The 27389-nt window shown below is 44.0% G+C and overlaps 1 protein-coding gene across 2 annotated transcripts in view; it reads left to right on the forward strand.

Moving 5' to 3' along the window:
- The first annotated feature begins 3325 nt into the window (after positions 1-3325).
- Positions 3326-27389, forward strand: part of adam12b (ADAM metallopeptidase domain 12b) — a 167404-nt gene continuing 143340 nt past the window's right edge. For both annotated transcript variants that reach the window (XM_014204336.2, XM_014204340.2), the window contains exon 1: positions 3326-3829. In XM_014204336.2, the coding sequence (XP_014059811.2) occupies positions 3721-3829 (109 nt within the window). In that variant the 5' untranslated portion in view covers positions 3326-3720. The remainder of the gene's footprint in view (positions 3830-27389) is intronic.

Raw genomic sequence — 27389 nt, forward strand, 5'->3', positions numbered from 1 at the left:
ACAACCAAAAAGATTACATGCGAAACTGGAGACAGGCAGCTAAACAAAATTCCAGGACACATTTGCATAGGATAAAGTGTCATGTACAGTACAGCAAGAGACTGACCACATCTTCATACTGTATGAGGCCTTTGTAACAGAGAATTATGGCATTATGCAACTATGTGAGACACAGGCAGAAAATAACAGTGCAACTATTCATGTATATTCCATAGAGCGCCTAAATGCGCCTTTAGGCTAAACGGGTTACTTTAATGACACCCACAAACCACTGTATTGATAGAACTGACCTTCTCTTCGGAATGACTTTCTGTAGCCATAAGCGAATTACCCCTGTTCCAGTGGCTCAGCATAGACTGACAGCCTATACATTATGAGGAGAGGGATGCCTATGTCTCTCAGGAGCACAGAGGAACATACTCCGGATCATATAGCCTACTGTCTGGGACGACTATGGCTTTTGATTCTAATCTTCCATCCTGGAGACAGAGCAGATGTGTTCCTTTGAGTCACTACTGTTAAGTCTGAGTCAAGCTGATTAAAGATTATTGATCAATAACAGAAAATGCAGGCCACCCGGGTGGCACAGTGGTCTAAGTGGGCCTATAGCTGTGCCCCCGGGTGGCGCAGTGGTCTAAGTGGGCCTATAGCTGTGCCACCAGAGACTCTGGGTTTGAGCCCAGGCTCTGTCGCAGCCGGCCACGACCGGGAGGTCCATGGGGTGACGCCCAATTGAATCAGAATACAGTGTATTCTGGCAGCAGGTCGATAGTTCAAATCTGTTGCTGTGCCCTTGAGCAAGGCACTTAACCCTAATTTCTCCAGGGTCGTTGTTGACAATGGCTGACCCTGGCTGAGACCCCACTCTCTGAGTGACCACATTTCCAATTCACACATGCGTGTAATAAACACGTGTACGTGTGTGAAATAGGACAAATATACCAACCAAATTACTATTCTAAGATTAATTCTAAGGTAGGTAGAAAAAGGTTCCCAGCAGAAAGACATACAGAGGTACAAAATGTAAAATATACTGAACAAAAATATAAACGCAACATGCAACAATTTCAAAGATTTTTCTGAATTACAGTTCATATAAGGAAATCAGTCAATTGAAATGAATTCATTAGACCTAAATCTATGGATTTCACATGACTGGGCAGGGGTGCAGCTATGGGTGGGCCTTGGAGAACATGGGCCCACTCCTTAGCCACTTGGCAGCCACACCCACTGGGGAGCCAGGCCCAGCCAATCAGAATGAGTTTATTCCCACAAAGGGGCTGTAATACAGAAATAAATACTCCTCAGCACCACCCCCACCCCGCTCAGACGATCCCACAGGTGAAGAAGCCTGGTGTGGAGGTCCTTGGCTGGTGTGGTTACTGTACACCTGGTCTGCGGTTGTGAGACCGGTTGGACGTACTGCCAAAATCTCTAAAACAACATTGGAGGCAGCTTATGGTAGATAGATTAACATTAAATTCTCTGGCAACAGCTCTGGTGGATATTCTTGCAGTCAGCATGCCAATTGCACGCTCCCTCAAAACTGGAGACATCTGTGGCATTATGTTGTGTGACAAAACTGCACATTTTAAAGTGGCCTTTAATTGCACCCAGCACAAGGTGCATCTGTGTAATGATCATGCTGTTTAATCAGCTTATTGATACGCTACACCTGTCAGGTACAGTAAATGGATTATCTTGGCTAAGGAGAAATGCTCACTAACAGGGATGTAAACAATGTTGTGCACAAAATTTGAGAGAAATAAGATTGTGATTTAGGGGATTTTTTATTTCGGCTCATGAGATATGGGACCAACACTTTAAATGTTGTGTTAATATTTTTGTTCAGTGTAGATAAGAGGAATCAAGGAGAGATTTTACAAAAAAGACAGTCAATATTTATAGGAAAAGCAAATATATTCCTATGGGGCTATACAATTAAAATGTGTTGAGTCAAAAAGGATCAAATTAGAGAGAGAATAGTTTTAAACTGTTTTTCAACAGAACATTGTACAAGTATAGGAAACATGCTGAATTGTGAGTACAACTTACATTTGAATATTAAAATAAGTAACACGAATTAAAATACAATAAACAACAGAAATAGTAATAAAAAAAAAAGTATTTTGTAGTGTAGCATATTTTGTCCCGGATTGGCATCGTTTCCTTAATTTGATTTGCAGACACTTGAGCCATGGAGATTTATTAGAACTGACTCCTACTAAGCGACATCTGCCCGTTTATCACACAGCGCACACAGTCCAGAGAAACGTGCAGGAGCAGCATCAAGCGCACATACCCAGCAGCATCAAGCGCACATACCCCCCTCAGATTTGTCCTTTGTGTGTGTGTGTGTGGTGGTGGTGGTGGGGGGGGGGGATTAATTACTAAAATAAATGTTTAAGCCCACATTTTATCAGAATTATTATTTATAAAAGAATATCTGTCAGACGTATTTCGCAGAGGGGGCACACTGACTGGGCCATTAATGTGGATGCTACCATGATTATGCATATAATTAATGATGATAACTCATAATAATGATGAGTGAGAAAGTTACATAGGGTCAAAGATCATACCCCCAAGGCATGCTAACCTCTCACCATTACCAATGATTTACCATTCATTTCTATTGGGCACAAAATAATCAGAAACACAACCAAAATGAACAGTAAATGCATCCAACAAGTTTGTAGTCACAAAGCTTGATGTAGTCATTGCGTGCTAGAAATATGGGACCAAATACTAAACTTCTGAATACTTTATTGAGAAGAATATTTCATTTTGACCCCTACTTTTCAAAGAAAAAATGTATTACTTGTTAAACTAAATCTATTTATCTGAGCAATTGTATTAGTATAAAATCTAATTTCCCAATATTTTTGGAGCATACAAAATAGCATGATGGAAAACTCGTTATACCGGCTGAATTAGAGCTATTCTGCCTGCTTGAACGGCGAATAGCTCAGATACACCTGAAAACATGAAATGACCCAGGAATCGATAGAACATCGCTCAGAGATGAACAAATACGATATAACATTTAAAATGCGTGAATCTTTCAATTAACAGTCAAATTGCCATGTTTACATATTCCAAAATCCTTCTATGAAGTATATGTCTATGGTCACAACGCAACAAGTTGTTCAATATTTGGAAAAATTATTTAAATGTATCCAAATTCGACACTCTCTCTGACCTCCATAGAAAACTCCTTGCTTGTTGGGCGAAACAACAAAAAACGCCACCTGCTGGAGGGAGATAGATTTTCTCCACTCGACTCTCAGCTGCGCGACACACGTCATCAATTGGGCATCATGCGTGTTCATAGCTTCTCCCTCATTGTGGAGGAGAAGAGTGTAGCGGCTCCGATGTAAAATACTATGCTGGTCTCGTGAATCAGACTTCTTATGTAGGCTATCTCTGTTTTCTGTCGCTCCGGCCTACTTTTCCTTTTCATTTTTCAAACCCACTTCTCAATGTCTTGGAGACATAATTGCCAAGTTCTTGAGCGCAGCATGCAGGGATTTCAACATGCTTGGATAAAAAGTTTGACAGCTCCTCTTTCGTGGTCCAGTTCTGAGGAGTTTCGGACCTGATCCGACTCTAGGCTACTGCTTTGCATCCCGCATCCTGTCAATCAATCGTGGACAGCATAGTATGGTCGTGTCGTTTCCGTAATACAATCCGAACACATTTTCCCCAAAACCGGGCAACATGACAAACTGGAGTTGGAATAACTTTGCGTTTCTGATTGCTTTTTATGTCTTGTCCATGTCCGCTGCAACGGGCAATACAGACAACACACTTCTGAATTTACATGACGGTAAGTCTCTATTTGAATTAGCAATGATGACAGTTTTATTCTTTGCACTATATAGAGTTTACAGTGTGTACCAAATGTCTGTCAACGTCAGTCTAAATAGATGAAAACGGAATCAACCTTAATTAATTCAGCTATTTTATCTAAATTATCCATTAATGCAAAAATCACAGGCAACAAATGTAAAAATATGCAGATGTGAGTAATTCCACTTAAAAAAACAAACCGTTTTTCCTGCGTCTCTATTTGGCCAAATGTAATACAAATGTGTGTGTGTGCGCGTGTGTGTGTGCGCGTGTGTTAGAGGTAGAGAGGGAGGGAGAGAGAGGTTTGTTACTGTGGTGCATCCTGTGGCTACTGTTTCCTGCACAGTAAAATAAGACAATAGCAGGAAAGTCCGACAGACTGACAGCAGTGCTGGATGGATGAGTTTAACACACTACACATTGCCTGCTTATTTTCAGATTGCAGAAATACATAAACCAAAATGAAGAATTAAATATTCATGAGTGATTACTGTACAGTATGTGCGAGTGAGAGAAAAAAAAATCGAATCTGTGTGTGACAGGGAGACATACAGAGCGAGTGAGAGACTGACAGACAGAGAGGGAGAGAAATAGCGCACAGAGAGAGAAGGCCAACCAGTGCAGCACAAACAACATTGTAAATACCACCAATATTTTTATTTTTATTTCTCTTCCCCTAGTATTCATACAACAACTATTTGCACATTGCTAAAACACTGTACATTGTTGATAATATTACACTTGAGATGCGTTCTTTGATCAGAGAGAGGATCTAGTGAGAGCCTCTGGCATCTGTGAACACTCAGCCTGTCAGCTGGATTTAGCCACAGGGACTGGCCTCAGAACAGCTATTATCCTCCATCTCCCACCCTCTTGAGTAGAGCTTTTCTGACTCAGTCAGTGGTACAGAGGGAGTGGGAAGTTAAGAAACTGTTAGGATAAAGAGTTTTGTAGTGGGTATTTGGTAACCTGGGTGGAATTGTGTTTGAGCCACTTCTATGGTCTCTCCATGAAACATAACATTAGTGAGTGTAGGGATTTAGATGGGTTAGGATAGGCCTATGTTTCATAACACCTCTTATAGCCTAGTTTATTCATGACATATAAATGGTTTCTCCATCATCTCCTCATTACAGAGGAGAGGAATGATAATGACAGTGTTATCGTTCCATCTGCTGCACTCTGTGAAAAGGCCATTAAACCAGAATATATTTTAGAAACCTACAAAGGTTACACTCTGGTCCTGCATGACTCTAAACAGGATGTAAAAATAGTTTGAGAATGGTGTGTATTGAAATACTGCAAAACCTTGCTTTGATGTCAGCAGGATATCGACTGAGATCTCTCCACTTATGAATTTAAATTGCAGGATAGACCATGTAGTTGGAATGTCTTCATCATCAAAATGTTGGACGTGCTCTACTCTTATAATAAGATACTGATGTGTCATTTGTATAGTCATGTGTGGGCTGTAGCAGGGAGGTAAAGATTCAAGGTCTCGTAGAACTTGTTCAATAGGTGATAGTTCGAGAATCTTCACCTTCTCACCGGCAATTTGGAGAGAACTGAAAGGATAGTTCAGACTCAATGCCATTCTGGATTCTTATCCCAGTTCATATAATTCATTGCCATAGAGGCTGTAAGATCCTACTGTGTGTTCAATGGGGATTGTTAAAGGAGGTGGAGTCTCCCAGACCTCCCAGAAAAGATGGACTGTCAATCCAGAGAAAATATTAATTTGGTTGCTAAACCATAATCACATGCTGTAGGGCTAGAGGAGTGAAGTTATCCTAATTACTGTGTAACTACAGGGTTGTCAAACAACAAAGATGATTGGGTAATCGGTCTACTTTGAAAATAGCATCATAGTGAATGTTGGTTTCATTTCAGACCGATAAACTCTTAATCATGTTTATTCCTATTAGTCTACATAGATTTAAACAAGGTTGTGTACAACCTGTGATTAATCCAGGCTTCAATATATAATTAGACTAGGGAGCCGAATTACCTTGATTAGATTTGAGGATATTAAATATTCAGTCAGACTGCTGCCCTGGTAAACTGTATTCATTATAAGGGATATAATGTCGTTGGTTGTGTCAAAAAATAGTAAGGAAGGGCCAGGGAGAGAAGATTTTACTCTGATCACAGAGACATGGACACAGAGAAACAGTCTGAGACACACACACACACACATGCACAAGCACATACACACTCTTTCTCTGAGGAGTGAAGCGCTCATCGCCGTTTCCTTGGATGTAACTCTTGTATCCCCTCAGAATGCTATGGGATGGCTGATGGCCGCCACCGTTGCCACACCCTCCCTCTAGTTCATTGGCTGCCTTTGACATTATGCGGACATGTTGGCATTAGTTATTGTCGTTTTGGGACTGTGAGAAACAGTTATGAGTGTCTCTCTCTGTTAGCTGCCATTGGTCATTAAAGTTGTCTGTGTGATTTAGCTACCTGCTGCTCGCCAGACGCTGCTGCTGCACCACCCTGGGAGCTAACAGACAAACACAACCTGACATGCATCCCAACACACAGATGCATGCACACATGACTGCACAAGTGAATATAGAAAACACACTCGCATGTGTGTCCATTTTGAATCACCCTTGACACACAGACAGACACTTGTTATGAGTCACCAAATAATCTGCAAACACGCAAATCCCATTGTAGAAAAAAATAAGAAAAACACATTTCTAAGTCAACGTTTCGGTTGACAATATACTTTTTTCAAGTCTACACAATTGTCAGTCAGCAAACAGTTCCTCGAAAGATAATGAATGTTTCTTATAAAAAACCCAGTAACAAAAGCCATAGTTCTGCAGTACATTGTTAGCAGGCAGAGATAGGAAGGCATTCCCGAACCTGAGATCTCTTTGTAGTGGACAGCAGCAGAACAGATGACCACACTGGGCACAGACAAAAAGCACTCAGAGTGAGTGCTTTTTGACATTATCAGTGTGAGGCATGAACCCTATGCCCTCTATAGGTATACTCATGGAGAGAGGTGCCATGCTAGATGCCTGTCTTCTCAATTGGATGTCCTTATAAGGCATGCATAAAATGAGGTTCATGCTGGGGTGTTCCAATAGTGGGGCCATGTTTGGTGAGCCTAAACGCCAACTGAGAGGTAAAGAAAAGAATGAAGGAGAGGGGAGAGGGCTTCATTGTGCACGGCAGAGTGAACTGACAGACACATGCAGTGTGTGGGTGGGTCATTGGGACAGTTGCAGTTTTGAGGACTTTCTAAGCACCATGTCACTATTGGTTTAGGCAGTGTCATCATCACTCACTTAACATGACCTGCTATGTACTTTGTGACACACTTGACACAAAGATTGTGGAAAATACAATCTGACATTGAATGTAGCTGTCAGAGCAGGGGAAACATTATGTCCTACAGTCACTTATTTTTTAAACTAATCAACACTAGAGAGTGCTGTGTCACGACAGTGTAACTACACATCTTAATCGTTATTTTATAGATTCTAGCCATTTTACCCTGGTCAGTTTTATGGACTGACCTTTAGAATGCTTTTGATGGTGAGCAGAGGTACTAAAACCCCTGTGCTGGGGACACTGAGGTGATAGCTGGAGCGTGCTTCTCCACAGCTGGCTGTTAGGTGTTCCTCCATTCTGGCCTTCAGTTACAGAAGGCCAGGATCCACAGGTCCCCATGATGGGATCCCCAGAGCTCAGAGGCAGAATCCTGGGTCTGCAGAGAACAAGTTGGAAAGTGGCTCCTATGCCAAGGATTCCTCTGAAGCACCTGAGGGATGGGAGTGCCTGCTGGAGGCAGATCCCACTAACCCACCACGTCAGGCATAGGAAGCCCCACCCTAACTCACACATACTGTACACACACACACACACACACACACACACACACACACACACACACACACACACACACACACACACACACACACACACACACACACACACACACACACACACACACTTCAGGGATCTCCCTTAACAGATGAAACTGACTTGTTGGAAAGGTGGCATCCTATGATGGTGCCACGTTGAAAGTCACTGAGCTCTTCAGTACAGCCATTCTACTGCCAATGTTTGTCTATAGAGATTGCATAGCTGTGTGCTCGGTTTTATACACCTGTCAGCAACCGGTGTGGCTGAAATAGCTTAATCCACAGAAGGGTGTCCACATACTTTTGTATGTACTGTATAGAGTTTTTCTATGCATCGTCAAGACCGGACGACAGACTCGGGTATGATGAAGGGAGGAGGGGTGTCTCTTTGTCAAGAACAGCTGGTGTGCAATCTCTAATGTTAAGGAAGTCTCAGGTTTTTCCTCACCTGAGTTAGAATACCGCATGATACGTCGCAGACTATACTATTTACCAAGAGTGTTTTTTGGAAGTTGTCTATTTACCACCACAAACCGATACTGGCACTAAGACCACACTCAACGACCTGTATAGGGCCATAAGCAAACAAGAAAATGCACAGCCAGAGCCGGCGTTTCTCGTGGCAGTGAATTTAATGCAGGAAAACTAAAATATATCTTACCAAATTTTGACCAGCATGTCACCTGTGCAACTAGAGACGATAAAACTCTAGAGCACTTTTACTCAAACAGGAAGTACCAGTGATGCACTCAATACGGAAGTTGTCCAATGATGCAGATGCTAATATACAGGACTGTTTCGCTAGTACAGACTGGAATATGTTCCGTGATTTATCAAATAACATTGAGTTTACCACATCAGTCACCGGCTTCATTAATAAGTGCATCGACGACATCATCCGCACCGTGACTATACGTACATACCCCAACCAGAAGCCATGGATTACAGGGAACATCCGCACTGAGCTAAAGGCTAGAACTGCTGCTTTCAAGGAGCAGTACACTAATCCGGAAACTTCTAAGAAATCCAGTTACGACCTCCGACGAGCCATCAAACAATCAAAGCATCAACTAAGATTGAATCCTACTACGCCGGCTCTGACGCTCTACCAGACAATATAAATGCCTTCTATGCTCGCTCCAAGGCAAGCTACATTGAACCATGCATGAGAGCACCAGCTGTTCTGGACGACTGTGTAATCTCACTCTCTGTAGCCGATGTGAGTAAGAACTTTAAACAGGTTAACATTCGCAAGGCCGTGGGGCCAAACTTACTTTTATTTTCACCTTTATTTAACCAGGTAGGCCAGTTGAGAAGAAGTTCTCATTTACAACTGTGACCTGGCAAAGATAAAGCAAAGCAGCGCAACATAAACAACACAGAGTTACACATAAACAAACGTACAGTCCCAAAATAAAGAAAAATAGAAAAATCTATGTACAGTGTGTGCAAATGTAGAAGTGTAGGGAGGTATGTAATAAATAGGCCCTAGAGGTGAAGATAATTACAATTTAGCATTAATACTGTAGTGATAGATGTGCAGATAATGTGGGCTTCCCTGTGGCTCAGTTGGTAGAGCATGGTGTTTGCAACGCCAGCATGGTGTTTGCAACGCCAGGGTTGTGGGTTTGATTCCTACGGGGGGCCAGTACAAAAAAAATTAAAAATGCATGAAATGAAATGTATGCAATCACTACTGGATAAGAGCGTCTGCTAAATGACTAAAATGTAAATGCAGATGATGATGTGCAAGTAGAGATACTGGGGTGCAAAAGAGCAAGAGGGTAAGTAATAATATGGGGATGAGGTAGTCGGGTGTGCTATGTACAGATTGGCTGTGTACAGGTGCAGTGATCAGTAAGCTGCTCAGACAGCTGATGCTTAAAGTTAGTGAGGGAGATATAAGACTCCAGCTTTAGAGATTTTTGCAATTTGTTCCAGTCATTGGCAGCAGAGAACTGGAAGGAAAGGCGGCCAAAGTAAGTGTTGGCTTTGGGGATGACCAGTGCAATGTACCTGCTGGAGTGCGCCTCTTCACTAGGCTTTACCTAGTAAAGACTTATAGATGACCTGGAGCCAGTGGGTTTGGCGACGGATATGTAGTGAGGGCCAGCCAACAAGAGCATACAGGTCACAATGGTGGGTAGTATATGGGGCTTTGGTGATAAAACGGATGGCACTGTGATAGACTACATCCAGTTTTCTGAGTAGAGTGTTGGGGGCTATTTTGTAAATGACATCGCCGAAGTCAAGAATCGGTAGGATAGACAGTTTTACAAGGGTATGTTTGGCAGCATGAGTGAAGGAGGCTTTGTTGTGAAATAGGAAGCCGATTCTAGATTTCATTTTGGATTGGAGATGCTTAATGTGATTCTGGAAGGAGAGTTTACAGTCTAACCAGATACCTAGGTATTTGTAGTTGTCCACATATTCTAGGTCAGAACTGTCCAGAGTAGTGATGCTAGTTGGGCGGGCGGGTGCGAGCAGCAATCGGTTGAAGAGCATGCACTTAGTTTTACTAGCATTTAAAAGCAGTTGGAGGCCACGGAAGGAGTGTTGTATGGTGCTGAAGCTCGTTTGGAGGTTTGTTAGCACAGTGTCCAAAGAAGGGCCAGATGTATACAGAATGGTGTCATCTGCGTAGAGGTGGATCAGAGAATCACCCGCAGCTAAAGCGACATCATTGATATATACAGAGAAAATAGTCGGCCCGAGAATTGAACCGTGTGCCACCCCTATAGAGTAGTGCTGCAGGGGGTGCTGAGATGTTGGCCAGGGTCGGGGTAGCCAGGTGGAAAGCATGGCCAGCCGTGGAAAAATGCTTATTGAAATGATTGATTATCATAGATTTATCGGTGGTGACAGTGTTTCCTATCCTCAATGCAGTGGGCAGCTGGAAGGAGGTGCTCTTATTCTCCATGGACTTTACAGTGTCCCAAAACTTTTTGGAATTAGTGCTACAGGAAGCAAATTTCTGTTTGAAAAAGCTAGCCTTAGCTTTCCTAACTGACTGAGTATATTGGTTCCTGACTTCCCTGAAAAGTTGCAAATCGCGGGGGCTATTCGATGCTAATGCAGAACGCCACAGGATGTTTTTGTGCTGGTCAAGGGCAGTCAAGTCTGCGGTGAACCAAGGGCTATATTTGTTCCTGTGTTCTACATTTTTTGAATGTGAGGAAAGCACTTTCGAAGAGCAACCAGGCATCCTCTACTGATGGGATGATGTCAATATCCTTCCAGGATACCCGGGCCAGGTCAATTAGAAAGGCCTGCTCGCTGAAGTGTTTTAGGGAGCGTTAGATAGTGATGGGGGGTGGTCGTTTGACTGTGGACCCAGTACGCACGCAGGCAATGAGGCAGTGATCGCTTAGATCCTGGTTGAAGACAGCAGAGGTGTATGTACATGGAAGGTTGGTCAGGATGATATCTAAGAGGGTGCCCATGGTTACAGATTTTGGGTTGTACCTGGTAGGTTGCTTGATGATTTGTGTGAGATTGAGGGCATTTATCTTAGATTGTAGGATGGCCCGGGGTGTTAAGCATGTCCCAGTTTAGGACACCTAACAGTACGAACTCTGAATATAGATGGGGGGCGATCAATTCACATATGGTGTCCAGGACACAACTGGGAGCCGAGGGGGGTCTATAACAAGCGGCAATGGTCAAAGACTTGTTTCTGGAATGACAAAATTACTATCGCCCCGTAGCACTCACAACTATATCCATGAAATGCTTTGAAAGGTTGGTCATGGCTCACATCAACACTATTATCCCAGACACCCCGGACCCACTCTAATTCACATACTGCTCCAACAGATCCACAGATGACGCAATCTCTATTGCACTCCACACTGCCCTCACTCATCTGGACAAAAATAATACCTATGTAAGAATGCTGTTCATTGACTACAGCTCAGCCTTCATAACCATAGTTCCCTCCAAGCTCATCACCAAGCTCAGGACCCTGGGACTGAACACCTCCCTCTGCAAATGGATCCTGGACTTCCTGACGTGGTGCCCCCAGGCGGTGAGGTTATGCAACAACACATACGCCACGATGATCATCGGGTGTGCGTCGTTCCCTCCTGTACTCCCTGTTGACCCACAACTGCATGGCCACCCACAACTCCAACACCATCACCACGTTTGCTGACGACCCAACAGTGGTAGGAATGATCAATGAAAATGATGAGGCAGCCTATAGGGAGGAGGTCAGAGACCTGGCAGTGTGGTGCCAGGACAACAACCTCTCCCTCAACGTCAGCAAGACAAAAAAGCTGATTGTGGACTACAGGAAACAGAGGGGCGAGCACGTCGCCATCCACAGCGATGATGCTGTAATTGAACAGGTCGAGAGCTTTCTCTGTGTCCACATCACTAAGCAATGAACATGGTCCACACACACCCACACAGTTGTGAAGAGGGAACGACAGCACCTCTTCCCCCTCAGGAAGCTGAAAAGATTTGGCATGGGCCCTCAGATCCTCAAAACGTTCTACAGCTGCACCATTGAGAGCATCTTAATTGGCTGCATCACCGCTTGGTATGGTAACTACAAGACATTCGGAGCTACAGAGGGTGGTGAGTACGGCCCAGTACATCCCTGGGTCCAAGCTCCCTGCCATCCAGGACCTCTATACAAGGCGGTGTCAGAGGAAACAATTGTCAAAGACTCCAGCCACCCAAGCCAAAGACTGTTCTCTCTGCTTCCACACGGCAAGCGGTACCAGTGCACCAATTCTGGAACCAACAGGAACCTGAACAGCTTCTTCCCCTAAGTCATAAGACTGCTAAACAAGCCTGCTAAGTAGCAAATCCAATGGCTACCCGGACAACCTGCATTGACCCTTTTCTGCACTAACTCTCTTGCACTGACATATATGCACACGCACTGGACTCTACCCACACATACTCACACATATACACTTTTTTGCACTCTCTCCTGCACTGACTCTATGAACACACACACACACACACACACACACACACACACACACACACACACACACACACACACACACACACACACACACACATCTACACCTGTTGTTTACAAAGCAGGTGACACATACAATTTTATTTGATTGATCATAAACATCACAGAGGAGAGAGCTAGCGCTAGCTATAGGTTTTATTAGTGTAAGAGTAGGATTTCTAATAGGATTTGTTTCAACGACTGGGTTTTTTATTGTGTGCAAAGTGATACAGTAAAGTTTTAACAAGGAAAATTGTCTTATAAATGGGTCTGCCTTTGTTCTTTAGTACTATACTTTCAGAGTGATGAAATGACATTAAAGTTTTTGCTGCTAGAAGCGCAGGCTGTTAAAAGATACATTCTACAAAATGGATTTGATTGGCCTTTGTTAGTGCTAACAGAATGGGTGCTGCCCTATTGACTTCAATAGATAGCTCTTCATTCAAAGACCATTGAAGTTAGATTGATGTAATCGGAAATTGAATATCTGAAATGTTTGTAGCCTTCAAATAAAATGGTAATATGTTTTCTATCTACAGTAAGGGAAAAAGTATTTGATCCCCTGCTGATTTTGTGCGTTTGCCCACTGACAAAGAAATGATCAGTCTATAATTGTAATGGTAGGTTTATTTGAACAGGGAGAGACAGAATAACAACAAAAAATCCTGAAAAACGCATGACAAAAAATGTTATAAATTGATTTGCATTATAATGAGGGAAATAAGTATTTGACCCCCTCTCAATCAGAAAGATTTCTGGCTCCCAGGTGTCTTTTATACAGGTAATGAGCTGAGATTAGGAGCACACTCTTAAAGGGAGTGCTCCTAATCTCACCTTGTTACCTGTATAAGAGACACCTGTCCACAGAAGCAATCAATCAATCAGATTCTAAACTCTCCACCATGGCCAAGACCAGAGAGCTCTCCAAGGATGTCAGGGACAAGATTGTAGACCTACACAAGGCTGGAATGGGCTACAAGACCATCGCCAAGCAGCTTGGTGAGAAGGTGACAACAGTTGGTGCGATTATTCGCAAATGGAAGAAACACAAAAGAACTGTCAATCTCCCTCGGCCTGGGGCTCCATGCAAGATCTCACCTCGTGGAGTTGCAATGATCATGAGAACGGTGAGGAATCAGCCCAGAACTGGAGGATCTTGTCAATGATCTAAAGGCAGCTGGGACCATAGTCACCAAGAAAACAATTGGTAACACACTACGCCATGAAGGACTGAAATCCTGCAGCGCCCGCAAGTTCCCCCTGCTCAAGAAAGCACATGTACATGCCTGTCTGAAGTTTGCCAATGAACATCTGAATGATTCAGAGGACAACTGGGTGAAAGTGTTGTGGTCAGATGAGACCAAAATGGAGCTCTTTGGCATCAACTCAACTCGCCGTATTTGGAGGAGGAGGAATGCTGCCTATGACCCCAAGAACACCATCCCCACCGTCAAACATGGAGGTGGAAACATTATGCTTTGGGGGTGTTTTTCTGCTAAGGGGACAGGACAACTTCACCGCATCAAAGGGACGATGGACGGGGCCATGTACCATCAAATCTTGGGTGAGAACCTCCTTCCCTCAGCCAGGGCATTGAAAATGGGTCGTGGATGGGTATTCCAGCATGACAATGACCCAAAACACATGGCCAAGGCAACAAAGGAGTGGCTCAAGAAGAAGCACATTAAGGACCTGGAGTGGCCTAGCCAGTCTCCAGACCTTAATCCCATAGAAAATCTGTGGAGGGAGCTGAAGGTTCGAGTTGCTAAACGTCAGCCTCAAAACCTTAATGACTTGGAGTGCAAACCTGGTGGCCAACTACAAGAAACGTCTGACCTCTGTGATTGCCAACAAGGGTTTTGCCAGCAAGTACTAAGTCATGTTTTGCAGAGGGGTCAAATATTTATTTCCCTCATTGAAATGCAAATCATTTTATAACATTTTTGACATGCGTTTTTCTGGATTTTTTTGTTGTTATTCTGTATCTCACTGTTCAAATAAACCTACCATTACAATTATAGACTGATCATTTCTTTGTCAGTGGGCAAACGTACAAAATCAGCAGGGGATCAAATACTTTTTTCCCCTAACTGTAGATCAAAATATAGAATGGTGGTTGTTGACGTTCTTTAAGTAGAAGTGTGTACAGCTAGGGAGGTGTACTCAAGGAAACACCTCAATGCACTGTGGGTAATATGACATTGATCGCAGGCTAAGGAGATAATGAAACCAACTTGGCAAAAAGCCACTGTTCTGTTCTCTCTTGTTCTGACTCTTGCCCTTTATCTATCAGCACATTTCTCTTCTCTCTATTTTTACGTGTTCCTCAAGAGTGACTAGAACACTGTAAATATACTGTAAATATCAGATGTGAATGAAAGGTAATGTATTCAGAAACCATAAGCAGCCCAAGTAATACAATACTTATTTACTTATTATTTTTGTATGCATATAATAGGATTGCTGCCAGGCAGACTTGGTTTTTGAATGTAGTGTGCAACTGATTTTTCTTTGTGTCAAGGAGTATGGGAATTGGACTGTGGTTGGCATACCAACATTCTCACCAGAAAACATATGGGAACGTAGGGTTTTATTTATAATTCTACGTGTTCCCGAGGAAGATCAAGCATATGAGAATGATCATGCATGTCAACATTTTCCCTGATTCCAGAGTACTGTTGAGGGAGAGATGATAGATGTTGCATGCACCCACCCACAAGCATGCACAACCACACACACACACACACATAGACAACCTCTCATCCGTCTCTATATTAACACCAAATAATAAACAAGAGTTTCAGTGTGTAAGATCAGAGGGACCACATGAATAAAGATGGGGAACAGAGTTAAGAGCTAGTGTTGAAACCTTTATTAAAAGACATCTGCTTGACTTACTTTTATAGTGTTTTTTTTAATTGCATTCTAGCCGCAAACTGTGGCCGCTGTTAAACACTGGCTGTCGCGGTTTTCACGCACCAGGTCTCATTTTGTTAGGATATGAAACACAGTGGATACAAAGAGTTTGGGCCATGCTGGGAGCACAGTCTATTGACAGTTTGTTTGATGCAGGAATAAAAGCAAATGTGCCGTTGTCATTAGACTTGTCTTCAAAGAGTCCCAGTCCCATTAACCAGAGAGAGAGAAAGTGACAGAGAGTGATGAGTTCTCCAGCTGAGATGATAGGGAAAATAGACACTGTAGTTCCCTGCTGTAGGCCCTGAGATCTCAGACTTCTTTCTCACAAACACACCATGATCCAGTCTCCCGGTGGCATTTCCAGACAGAAAACCCCAGCCCCCCTAATGCATAGCAGTAGAGCTCAGAGAACATGAAGAGAACAACAGTCTCATTGTGTTTACTGGTAGAGTTGTGGTTCCCAGAGCCTCTCATTGATGATAGCAGGGCTTTATCACCACTCCTTAGTTCTCCCTCACTCCCTCCCTCTGTTCCTCCCTCCACCTTCCCAGGGGCCAGGGTTCCCTTCAGTTCCTTCTTGGCCACACAGGAACCCCACTGGGCCTGCTATAATCTGAGCATGCTCAGTGTGGACCTCAGATGACCATAATGATCGAGGAGAGGTGAGGAGGGGGAGCATAGAGAGAGATACTGACAAACTGGAGGGGGTTCCATATCTTTCCCACGCTCAGCTTGAAGTCAATCACACAGTATACAGTGTGCCATACTGTATATACACTACTGTTCAAAAGTTTGGGGTCACTTAGAAATGTGCTTGTTTTTTAAAGAAAAGCACATTTTTGGTCCATTAAAATAACATCACATAGATCAGAAATACAGTGTAGACAGTGTAGACATTGATCCTCAACACTGGAGCTCCACAGGGGTGCGTGCTCAGTCCCGTCCTGTACTCCCTGTTCACCCACAACTGCATGGCCAGGCACGACTCCAACACCATCATTAAGTTTGCAGACGACACAACAGTGGTAGGCCTGATCACAGACAACGACGAGACAGCCTATAGGGAGGAGGTCAGAGACCTGGCCGTGTGGTGCCAGAATAACAACCTATCCCTCAACGTAGCCAAGACTAAGGACATGATTGTGGATTACAGGAAAAGGAGGACCGAGCACGCCCCCATTCTCATCGACGGGGGTGTGGTGGAGCAGGTTGAGAGCCTCAAGTTCCTCAGTGTCCATGTCAACAACAAACTAGAATGGTCCAAACACACCAAGACAGTTGTGAAGAGGGCACGACAAAGCCTATTCCCCTTCAGGAAACTAAAAAGATTTGGCATGGTCCTGAGATCCTCAAAAGATTCTACAGCTGCAACATCGAGAGCATCCTGACTGGTTGCATCACTGCCTGGTACGGCAATTGCTCGGCCTCTGACCGCAAGGCACTACATCACTGGGGCTAAGCTGCCTGCCATCCAGGACCTCTACACCAGGCGATGTCAGAGGAAGGCCCTAAAAATTGTCAAAGACCCCAGCCACCCCAGTCATAGACTGTTCTCTCTACTACCGCAAGACAAGTGGTACCGGAGTGCCAAGTCTAGGACAAAAAGGCTTCTCAACAGTTTTAACCCCCAAGCCATAAGACTCCTGAACAGGTAATCAAATGGCTACCCGGACTATTTGCATTGTGTACTCCCCCAACCCTCTTTTTACGCTGATGCTACTCTCTGTTTATCATATATGCATAGGCACTTTATCTATACATTCATGTACATACTACCACAATTGGGTCGACCAACCAGTGCTCCCGCACATTGGCTAACTGGGCTATCTGCATTGTGTCCCACCACCCGCCAACCCCTCTTTTACACTACTGCTACTCTCTGTTCATCATATATGCATAGTCACTTTAACCATATCTACACGTACATACTACCTCAATTGCCTTGACTAACCGGTGTCTGAATGTAGCCTCGATACGTTTATAGCCTCGCTACTGTATATAGCCTGTCCTTTTAATGTTGTTTTATTTCTTTAGTTACCTATTGTTCACTTAACACCTTTTTTGCATTATTGGTTAGAGCCTGTAAGTAAGCATTTCACTGTAAGGTCTACACCTGTTGTATTCGGCGCACGTGACAAATGAACTTGATTTGATTTGACTATTGTAGCTGGAAACCAGTCAAAAGTTTGGACACACCTACTCATTCAAAGGTTTGTCTTTATTTTTACTATTTTCTACATTGTATAATAATAGTGAATACCTCAAAACTATGAAATAACACATATGGAATCATGTAGTAACAAACAACTCAAAATATATTTTCGATTTTACAGTCATGGCCAAAAGTTTTGAGAATGACACAAATATTTATTTCCACAAAGTTTGCTGCTTCAGTGTCTTTAGATATTTTTGTCAGATGTTACTATGGAATACTGAATTATAATTACAAGCATTTCATAAGTGTCAAAGGCTTCTATTGACAATTACATGAAGTTGATGCAAAGAGTCAATATTTGCAGTGTTGACCCTTCTTTTTCAAGACCTCTGCAATCCGCCCTGGCATGCTGTCAATTAACTTCTGGGCCACATCCTAATTGATGGCAGCCCATTCTTGCATAATCAATGCTTGGAGTTTGTCAGAATTTGTGGGTTTTTGTTTGTCCACCCGCCTCTTGAGGATTGACCACAAGTTCTCAATGGGATTAAGGTCTGGGTAGTTTCCTGGCCATGGACCCAACATATCGATGTTTTGTTCCCCGAGCCACTTAGTTATCACTTTTGATAACTAAGTGGCTCCATCATGCTGGAAAAGGCATTGTTCGTCACCAAACTGTTCCTGGATGGTTGGGAGAAGTTGCTCTCGGAGGATGTGTTGGTACCATTCTTTATTCATGGCTGTGTTCTTAGGCAAAATTGTGTGTGAGCCCACTCCCTTGGCTGAGAAGCAACCCCATACATGAATGGTCTCAGGATGCTTTACTGTTGGCATGACACAGGACTGATGGTAGCACTCACCTTGTCTTCTCCGGACAAGTTTTTTTCCGGATGCCCCAAACAATCGGAAAGGGGATTCAGAGAAAATGACTTCTACCCCAGTCCTCAGCAGTCCAATCCCTGTACATTTTGCAGTATATCAGTCTGTCCCTGATATTTTTCCTGGAGAGAAGTGGCTTCTTTGCTGCCCTTCTTGACACCAGGCCATCCTCCAAAAGTCTTCGCCTCACTGTGTGTGCAGATGCACTTACACCTGCCTGCTGCCATTCCTGAGCAAGCTCTGTACTGGTGGTCCCCCGATCCCGCAGATGAATCAACTTTAGGAGACGGTCCTGGTGCTTGCTGGACTTTCCTGGGCATCCTGAAGCCTTCTTCACAACAATTGAACTGCTCTCCCTAAAGTTCTTGATGATCTGATAAATGGTTGATTTAGGTGCAATCTTACTGGCAGCAATATCCTGTCCTGTGAAGCTCTTTTTGGTCAAAGCAATGATGACGGCACATGTTTCCTTGCAGGTAACCATGGTTGACAAAGGAAGAACAATGATTCCAAGCACCACCCTCCTTTTGAAGCTTCCAGTCTGTTATTTGAACTCAATCAGCATGACAGAGGGATCTCCAGCCTTGTCCTCGTCAACACTCACACCTGTGTTAACGAGAGAATCACTGACATGATGTCAGCTGGTCATTTTGTGGCAGGAATGCAGTGGACATGTATTTTGGGGATTCAGTTCATTTGCATGGCAAAGAGGGACTTTGCAATTAATTGCAATTCATCTGATCACTCTTCATAACATTCTGGAGTATATGCAAATTGCCATCATACAAACTGAGGCAGCAGACTTTGTGAAAATTTATATTTGTGTTATTCTCAATACTTTTGGCCATGACTATAGAGTCTTCAAAGTAGCCACCCTTTGCCTTGATGACAGCTTTGCACACTCTTGGCATTCTCTCAACCAGCTTCACCTGGAATGCTTTTCCAACAATCTTGAAGGAGTTCCCACATATGCTGAACACTTGTTGGCTGCTTTTCCTTCACTCTGCGGTCCAACTCATCCCAAACCGTCTCAATTGGGTTGAGGTCGGGTGATTGTGGAGGCCAGGGCATCTGACGCAGCACTCCATCACTCTTCGTCTTGGTCAAATAGCTCTTACACAGCCTGGAGGTGTGTTTTGGGTTATTGTCCTGTTAAAAAACAAATGATGGGATGGTGTATCGCTGCAGAATGCTGTGCTAGCCATGCTGGTTAAGTCTGCCTTGAATTCTAAATAAATCACAGACAGTGTCACTAGCAAAGCACACCCACACCATCACACCTCCTCCTCTATGCTTCACAGTGGGAACCACACATGCAGAGATCATCTGTTCACCTACCCTGCGTCTCACAAAGACAACGCGGTTGGAACCAAAAAATATGAAATTTGGACTCATCAGACGTAAGGACAGATTTCCACCGGTCTTATGTCCATTGCTCGTGTTTCTTGGCCCAAGCAAGTCTCTTCTTGTTATTGGTGTCATTTAGTAGTGGTTTCTTTGCAGCAATTCGACCATGAAGGCCTGATTCACGTAGTCTCTTCTGAACAGTTGATGTTGCGATGTGTCTGTTACTTGAACTCTGAAGCATTTATTAAGGCTGCAATCTGAGGTGCAGTTATTCTAATGAATGTATCCTCTGCAGCAGAGTTAACTCTGGGTTTTCCTTTCCTGTGGCGGTCCTCATGAGAGACAGTTTCATCATAGTGCTAGATGGTTTTTGTGACTGTACTTGAAGAAACAAAGTTCTTAACATTTTCCAGATTGACTTTCCTTCAAGTCTTAAAGTAAAGATGGACGTCGTTTCTCTTTGCTTATTTGAGCTGTTCTTGCCATAACATGGACTTGGTCTTTTACCAAATAGGGCTATCTTCTGTATACCAACCGTCCCTTGTAGAGGTCGACCGATTATGATTTTTCAACGCCACTACCGATTATTGGAGGACCAAAAAAAGCCGATACCGATTAATCGGCCGAATGTATTTATTTATTTGTAATAATGACAATTACAACAATACTGAATGAACACTATTATTTTACCTTCATATAATACATCAATAAAATCAATTTAGCCTCAAATAAATAATGAAACATGTTTAATTTGGTTTAAATAATGCAAAAACAAAGTGTTGGAGAAGAAAGTAAAAGTGCAATATGTGCCATGTAAAAAAGCTAATGTTTAAGTTACTTGCTCAGAACATGAGAACATATGAAAGCTGGTGGTTCCTTTAAACATGAGTCTTCAATATTCCCAGGTAAGAGGTTTTAGGTTGTAGTTACTATAGGAATTATAGGACTATTTCTCTCTATACCATTTGTATTTCATATACCTTTGACTATTGGATGTTCTTATAGGCACTATAGTATTGCCAGTGTAACAGTATAGCTTCTGTCCCTCTCCTCGCCCCTACCTGGCTCGAACCAGGGACACATCGACAACAGCCACCCTCAAAGCATCGTTTCCCATCGCTCCAAAAAAGCTGCGGCAAGGGGAAAAAGCTCTGCAAGGGGAACAACTACTTCAAGGTCTCAGAGCGAGTGCCGTCACCAATTGAAACGCTATTAGCGCGCACCCCGCTTACTGGCTAGCCATTTCACATCGGTTACACCAGCCTAATCTCGGGAGTTAATAGGCTTGAAGTCATAAACAGCTCAATGCTTGAAGCACAGCGAAGAGCTTCTGGCAAATGCACGAAAGTGCTGTTTGAATGAATGCTTACGAGCCTGCTGCTGCTTATCACCGCTTAGTCAGACCGCTCTATCAAATATCAAATCATAGACTTAATTATAACATAATAACACACAGAAATACGAGCCTTATGTCATTAATATGGTCAAATCCGGAAACTATAATTTCGAAAACAAAACATTTATTCTTTCAGTGAAATACGGAACCGTTCCGTATTTTATCTAATGGGTGGCATCCCTAAGTCTAAATATTGCTGTTACATTGCACAACCTTCACTGTTATGTCATAATTATGTACAATTCTGGCAAATTAATTACGGTCTTTGTTAGGAAGAAATGGTCTTCACATAGTTTGCAAAGAGCCAGGCTGTAACGGTCGTCGTACGTAGTGGACCAAGGTGCAGCGGGTTGAGTGCTCACAATGACTTTTATTGAACACAAACGAAACAAAACAAGAAAACGATCGAACGAACAGTATTGCAGGCTAACACACAGCACTGCAACAACAAATTCCCACAAAGGGACAAGTGAAACAGGGCTACCTAAGTATGACTCTCAATCAGCAACAACGATGTACAGCTGTTCCTGATTGAGAGCCATACCAGGCCAACACAAAGAAATACACAACATAGAAAACCATAGAAATACAAAACAGGAATATTACCCAAAAACTCCGGAACAGATACATCAAACACCCCTCTTACATAAATACATATACCATTAAACCCCAAACCACATAAAACAAATACCCGCTGCCACGTCCTGACCAAACTACAATAAACAATAACCCCTTATACTGGTCAGGACATGACACAGGCGGCCCAAACTGCTGCATATACCCTGCTTGCATGGAACACAAGAGAAGTGACACAATTTCCCTTGTTAAAATAAATTAATGTTAGCAGGCAATATTAACTAAATATGCAGGTTTTAAAAAATATATACTTGTGTATTGATTTTAAAGAAAGGCATTGATGTTTATGGTTAGGTACACATTGGTGTAACGACACTGCTTTTTTTCGCGAATGTGCTTGTTAAATCACCCGTTTGGGGAAGTAGGCTATGATTCGATGAGAAATTAACAGGAACCACATTGATTATATGCAACGCAGGACAAGCTAGATAAACTAGTAATATCATCAACCATGTGTAGTTAACTAGTGATTATGTTAAGATTGATTGTTTTTATAAGATAAGTTTAATGCTAGCCAGCAACTTACCTTGGCTTCTTGCTGCACTCGCGTAACAGGTAGTCAGCCTGGCACGCAGCCTTCTCGTGGAGTGCAATGTAATCTGCCACAATCGGTGTCCAAAAATGCCGATTACCGATTGTTATGAAAACTTGAAATCGGCCTTAATTAATCGGCCATTCCGATTAATCGGTCAACCTCTAGTCCCTTGTCACAACACAACTGATTGGCTCAAACGCATTAAGGAAATAAATTCCACAAAGTAACTTTTAACAAGGCACATCTGTTAATTGAAATGCATTCCAGGTGACTACCTCATGAATTGTGCAAAGCTTTCATCAAGGCAAAGGGTGGTTATTTTGAAGAATCTCTCATATAAATGTATTTGATTTGTTTAACAATTTTTGGTTACTACATGATTCCATATGTTATTACATAGTCTTGATGTCTTCACTATTATTCTACAATGTAGAAAATAGTATAAATAAATAAAAAACTTGAATGAGTAGGTGTGTCAACTTTTGACAAGTACTGTCCATACATACATACATACTGTCTGCTTGTATATAAATACTCAAATGAACAGCTTCTTGTGTGTCTAGCTTGTCTAACTGACTACATATAACCTCTGGTGAATTCACCTTACAAGGAGGGTAAATAAGTTGCTTTTAATGTGAAAATAGATTTACAATAGAACAAATTGGGGGAAGAGAGCTTCATATCGATTGACCGTATAACAGAGAAATTCTGTTCCGGAACTCCAATTTGAGCAGCAGCAGATGAAAAATGAGCTCCTACAAATATTGAAATTTACATGGTTTTTAGAGTGAAGTACATCGGAAAAAAGCAAAAGAAAACTGCAAGACTGAAGAGGAGAAAAAACAAGCAACAAACAAAGAAGATAGGCTTTTGAAAAATAACTATTTTTCATAAAATTGTAGTTATCTTAGCTAGCTGAATTGTTTACCAGTTGCTAAGCAGTTGCTAGGGACTCTTTTGGAAGAAGCTAGCTAGCTAACGAAGAACAACAAAGAATATCTTTTTAACAGAAGAAAAGAAAGAGAAAATCAGGACAGAAGAAAAAGGATATCAAAGTGAAACAGTTCTCTAAAGACACAAGAGACAATAATACAAGAAACAACACTTATGTAGCTTGTCAACTATGTGTCTGTCTATCCCTGTTCTCTCCCCTCTGCACAGGCCATACAAACGCTTCACACCGCGTGGCCGCTGCCACTCTAACCTGGTGGTCCCAGCGCGCACGACCCACGTGGAGTTCCAGGTCTCCGGCAGCCTCTGGAACTGCCGGTCTGCAGCCAACAAGGCTGAGTTCATCTCAGCCTATGCTACCCTCCAGTCCCTAGACTTCCTGGCGCTGACGGAAACATGGATTACCACAGATAACACTGCTACTCCTACTGCTCTCTCTTCGTCTGCCCACGTGTTCTCGCATACCCCTAGAGCATCGAGCCAGCGGGGTGGTGGCACTGGAATCCTCATCTCTCCCAAGTGGACATTCTCTCTTTCTCCCCTGACCCATCTGTCTATCTCCTCATTTGAATTCCATGCTGTCACAGTTACCAGCCCTTTCAAGCTTAACATCCTTATCATTTATCGCCCTCCAGGTTCCCTTGGAGAGTTCATCAATGAGCTTGACGCCTTGATAAGTTCCTTTCCTGAAGATGGCTCACCTCTCACAGTTCTGGGTGACTTTAACCTCCCCACGTCTACCTTTGACTCATTCCTCTCTGCCTCCTTCTTTCCACTCTCTTTTGACCTCACCCTCTCACCTTCCCCCCCTACTCACAAGGCAGGCAATACGCTTGACCTCATCTTTACTAGATGCTGTTCTTCCACTAATCTCCGACCACTACCTTGTATCCTTTTCCCTCTTGCTCTCATCCAACACTTCTCACTCTGCCCCTACTCGGATGGTATTGCGCCGTCCCAACCTTCGCTCTCTCTCTCCCGCTACTCTCTCCTCTTCCATCCTATCATCTCTTCCCTCTGCTCAAACCTTCTCCAACCTATCTCCTGATTCTGCCTCCTCAACCCTCCTCTCCTCCCTTTCTGCATCCTTTGATTTTCTCTGTCCCCTATCCTCCAGGCCGGCTCGGTCCTCCCCTCCTGCTCCGTGGCTCGACGACTCACTACGAGCTCACAGAACAGGGCTCCGGGCAGCCGAGCGGAAATGGAGGAAAACTCGCCTCCCTGCGGACCTGGCATCCTTTCACTCCCTCCTCTCTACATTCTCCTCTTCTGTCTCTGCTGCTAAAGCCACTTTCTACCACTCTAAATTCCAAGCATCTGCCTCTAACCCTAGGAAGCTCTTTGCTACCTTCTCCTCCCTCCTGAATCCTCCTCCCCCTCCCGCCCCTCCTCCCTCTCTGCGGATGACTTCGTCAACCATTTTGAAAAGAAGGTTGACGATATCCGATCCTCGTTTGCTAAGTCAAACGACACCGCTGGTCCTGCTCACACTGCCCTACCCTGTGCTTTGACCTCTTTCTCCCCTCTCTCTCCAGATGAAATCTCGCGTCTTGTGACGGCCGGCCGCCCAACAACCTGCCCACTTGACCCTATCCCCTCCTCTCTTCTCCAGACCATTTCCGGAGACCTTCTCCCCTACCTCACCTCGCTCATCAACTCATCCTTGACCGCTGGCTACGTCCCTTCCGTCTTCAAGAGAGCGAGAGTTGCACCCCTTCTGAAAAAACCTACACTCGATTCCTCCGATGTCAACAACGACAGACCAGTATCCCTTCTTTCTTTTCTCTCCAAAACTCTTGAACGTGCCGTCCTTGGCCAGCTCTCCTGCTATCTCTCTCAGAATGACCTTCTTGATCCTAATCAGTCAGGTTTCAAGACTGGGCATTCAACTGAGACTGCTCTTCTCTGTGTCACGGAGGCTCTCCGCACTGCTAAAGCTAACTCTCTCTCCTCTGCTCTCATCCTTCTAGACCTATCTGCTGCCTTTGATACTGTGAACCATCAGATCCTCCTCTCCACCCTCTCCGAGTTGGGCATCTCCGGCGCGGCCCACGCTTGGATTGCGTCCTACCTGACAGGTCGCTCCTACCAGGTGGCGTGGCGAGAATCTGTCTCCGCACCATGCGCTCTCACCACTGGTGTCCCCCAGGGCTCTGTTCTAGGCCCTCTCCTATTCTCGCTATACACCAAGTCACTTGGCTCTGTCATATCCTCACATGGTCTCTCCTATCATTGCTATGCAGACGACACACAATTAATCTTCTCCTTTCCCCCTTCTGATAACCAGGCGGCGAATCGCATCTCTGCATGTCTGTCAGACATATCAGTGTGGATGACGGATCACCACCTCAAGCTGAACCTCGGCAAGACGGAGCTGCTCTTCCTCCCGGGGAAGGACTGCCCGTTCCATGATCTCGCCATCATGGTTGACAACTCCCTTGTGTCCTCCTCCCAGAGTGCTAAGAACCTTGGCGTGATCCTGGACAACACCCTGTCGTTCTCCACTAACATCAAGGCGGTGACCCGATCCTGTAGGTTCATGCTCTACAACATTCGCAGAGTACGACCCTGCCTCACACAGGAAGCGGCGCAGGTCCTAATCCAGGCACTTGTCATCTCCCGTCTGGATTACTGCAACTCGCTGTTGGCTGGGCTCCCTGCCTGTGCCATTAAACCCCTACAACTCATCCAGAACGCCGCAGCCCGTCTGGTGTTCAACCTTCCCAAGTTCTCTCACGTCACCCCGCTCCTCCGCTCTCTCCACTGGCTTCCAGTTGATGCTCGCATCCGCTACAAGACCATGGTGATTGCCTACGGAGCTGTGAGGGGAACGGCACCTCCGTACCTTCAGGCTCTGATCAGGCCCTACACCCAAACAAGGGCACTGCGTTCATCCACCTCTGGCCTGCTGGCCCCCCTACCTCTGAGGAAGCACAGTTCCCACTCAGCCCAGTCAAAACTGTTCGCTGCTCTGGCACCCCAATGGTGGAACAAGCTCCCTCACGACGCCAGGACAGCGGAGTCAATCACCACCTTCCGGAGACACCTGAAACCCCACCTCTTTAAGGAATACCTAGGATAGGATAAAGTAATCCTTCTAACCCCCCCCTTAAAAGATTTAGATGCACTATTGTAAAGTGGTTGTTCCACTGGATATGATATGGTGAATGCACCAATTTGTAAGTCGCTCTGGATAAGAGCGTCTGCTAAATGACTTAAATGTAAATGTAAATTGATTTAATGCGCAGCACAGCAGTAGGTTGGTTTGTGCAGCGGTGCTGTCGAGATATATTGTTAAAGCTGTGTTCCTGATGAGCTGTGTTAAAGCATCCATTATTGATGTTGTGTCTGTGGTCTTACTGCAGAACAGAGACCCTTTGGGGACACCACTGTTTTACAGTCGAATAAGTGAGAGCTTGCACTGTGTTTGGAAAAGCAAATCTGTTGGTTTCCAAAGGCAATATATCTATAGTACTTTGCTGTCTGAGGGCTGCCTTTGTCTGAAACCCATATAGTGTGTTTGTAATGAACACGAGGGGAGACAGAGAGCTGGTTTAAAGCGCAGGGCCCAGCAGGTGTTTATTGCGAAGGACCACAGGAGGAGGCAGGTAGCTGAGTCCAGGGGCAGGCAGAAGGTCATACACAGGGGGTCCAAAAGGACAACAGTACAGGCAGGGAAAAGGCATAGTCCGGGAGATCAGGCAATAAGTAGATAACAAGAAATCCGATAGGCTAAGGTACAGGCAGGCAAAAGGCGTCGTTAGTGAGGCAGGTAAATACTATCATAAACGTGAGGAGTAAATCGCAGGAAAAACAGAGGTCCGAAAGAAGTGTCACAAAACAAATAATACCTCACAGTG

The sequence above is a fragment of the Salmo salar genome, chromosome ssa01 (genome assembly GCF_905237065.1).
Source record: "Salmo salar chromosome ssa01, Ssal_v3.1, whole genome shotgun sequence".
NCBI classification, from domain to species: Eukaryota; Metazoa; Chordata; class Actinopteri; order Salmoniformes; family Salmonidae; genus Salmo; species Salmo salar.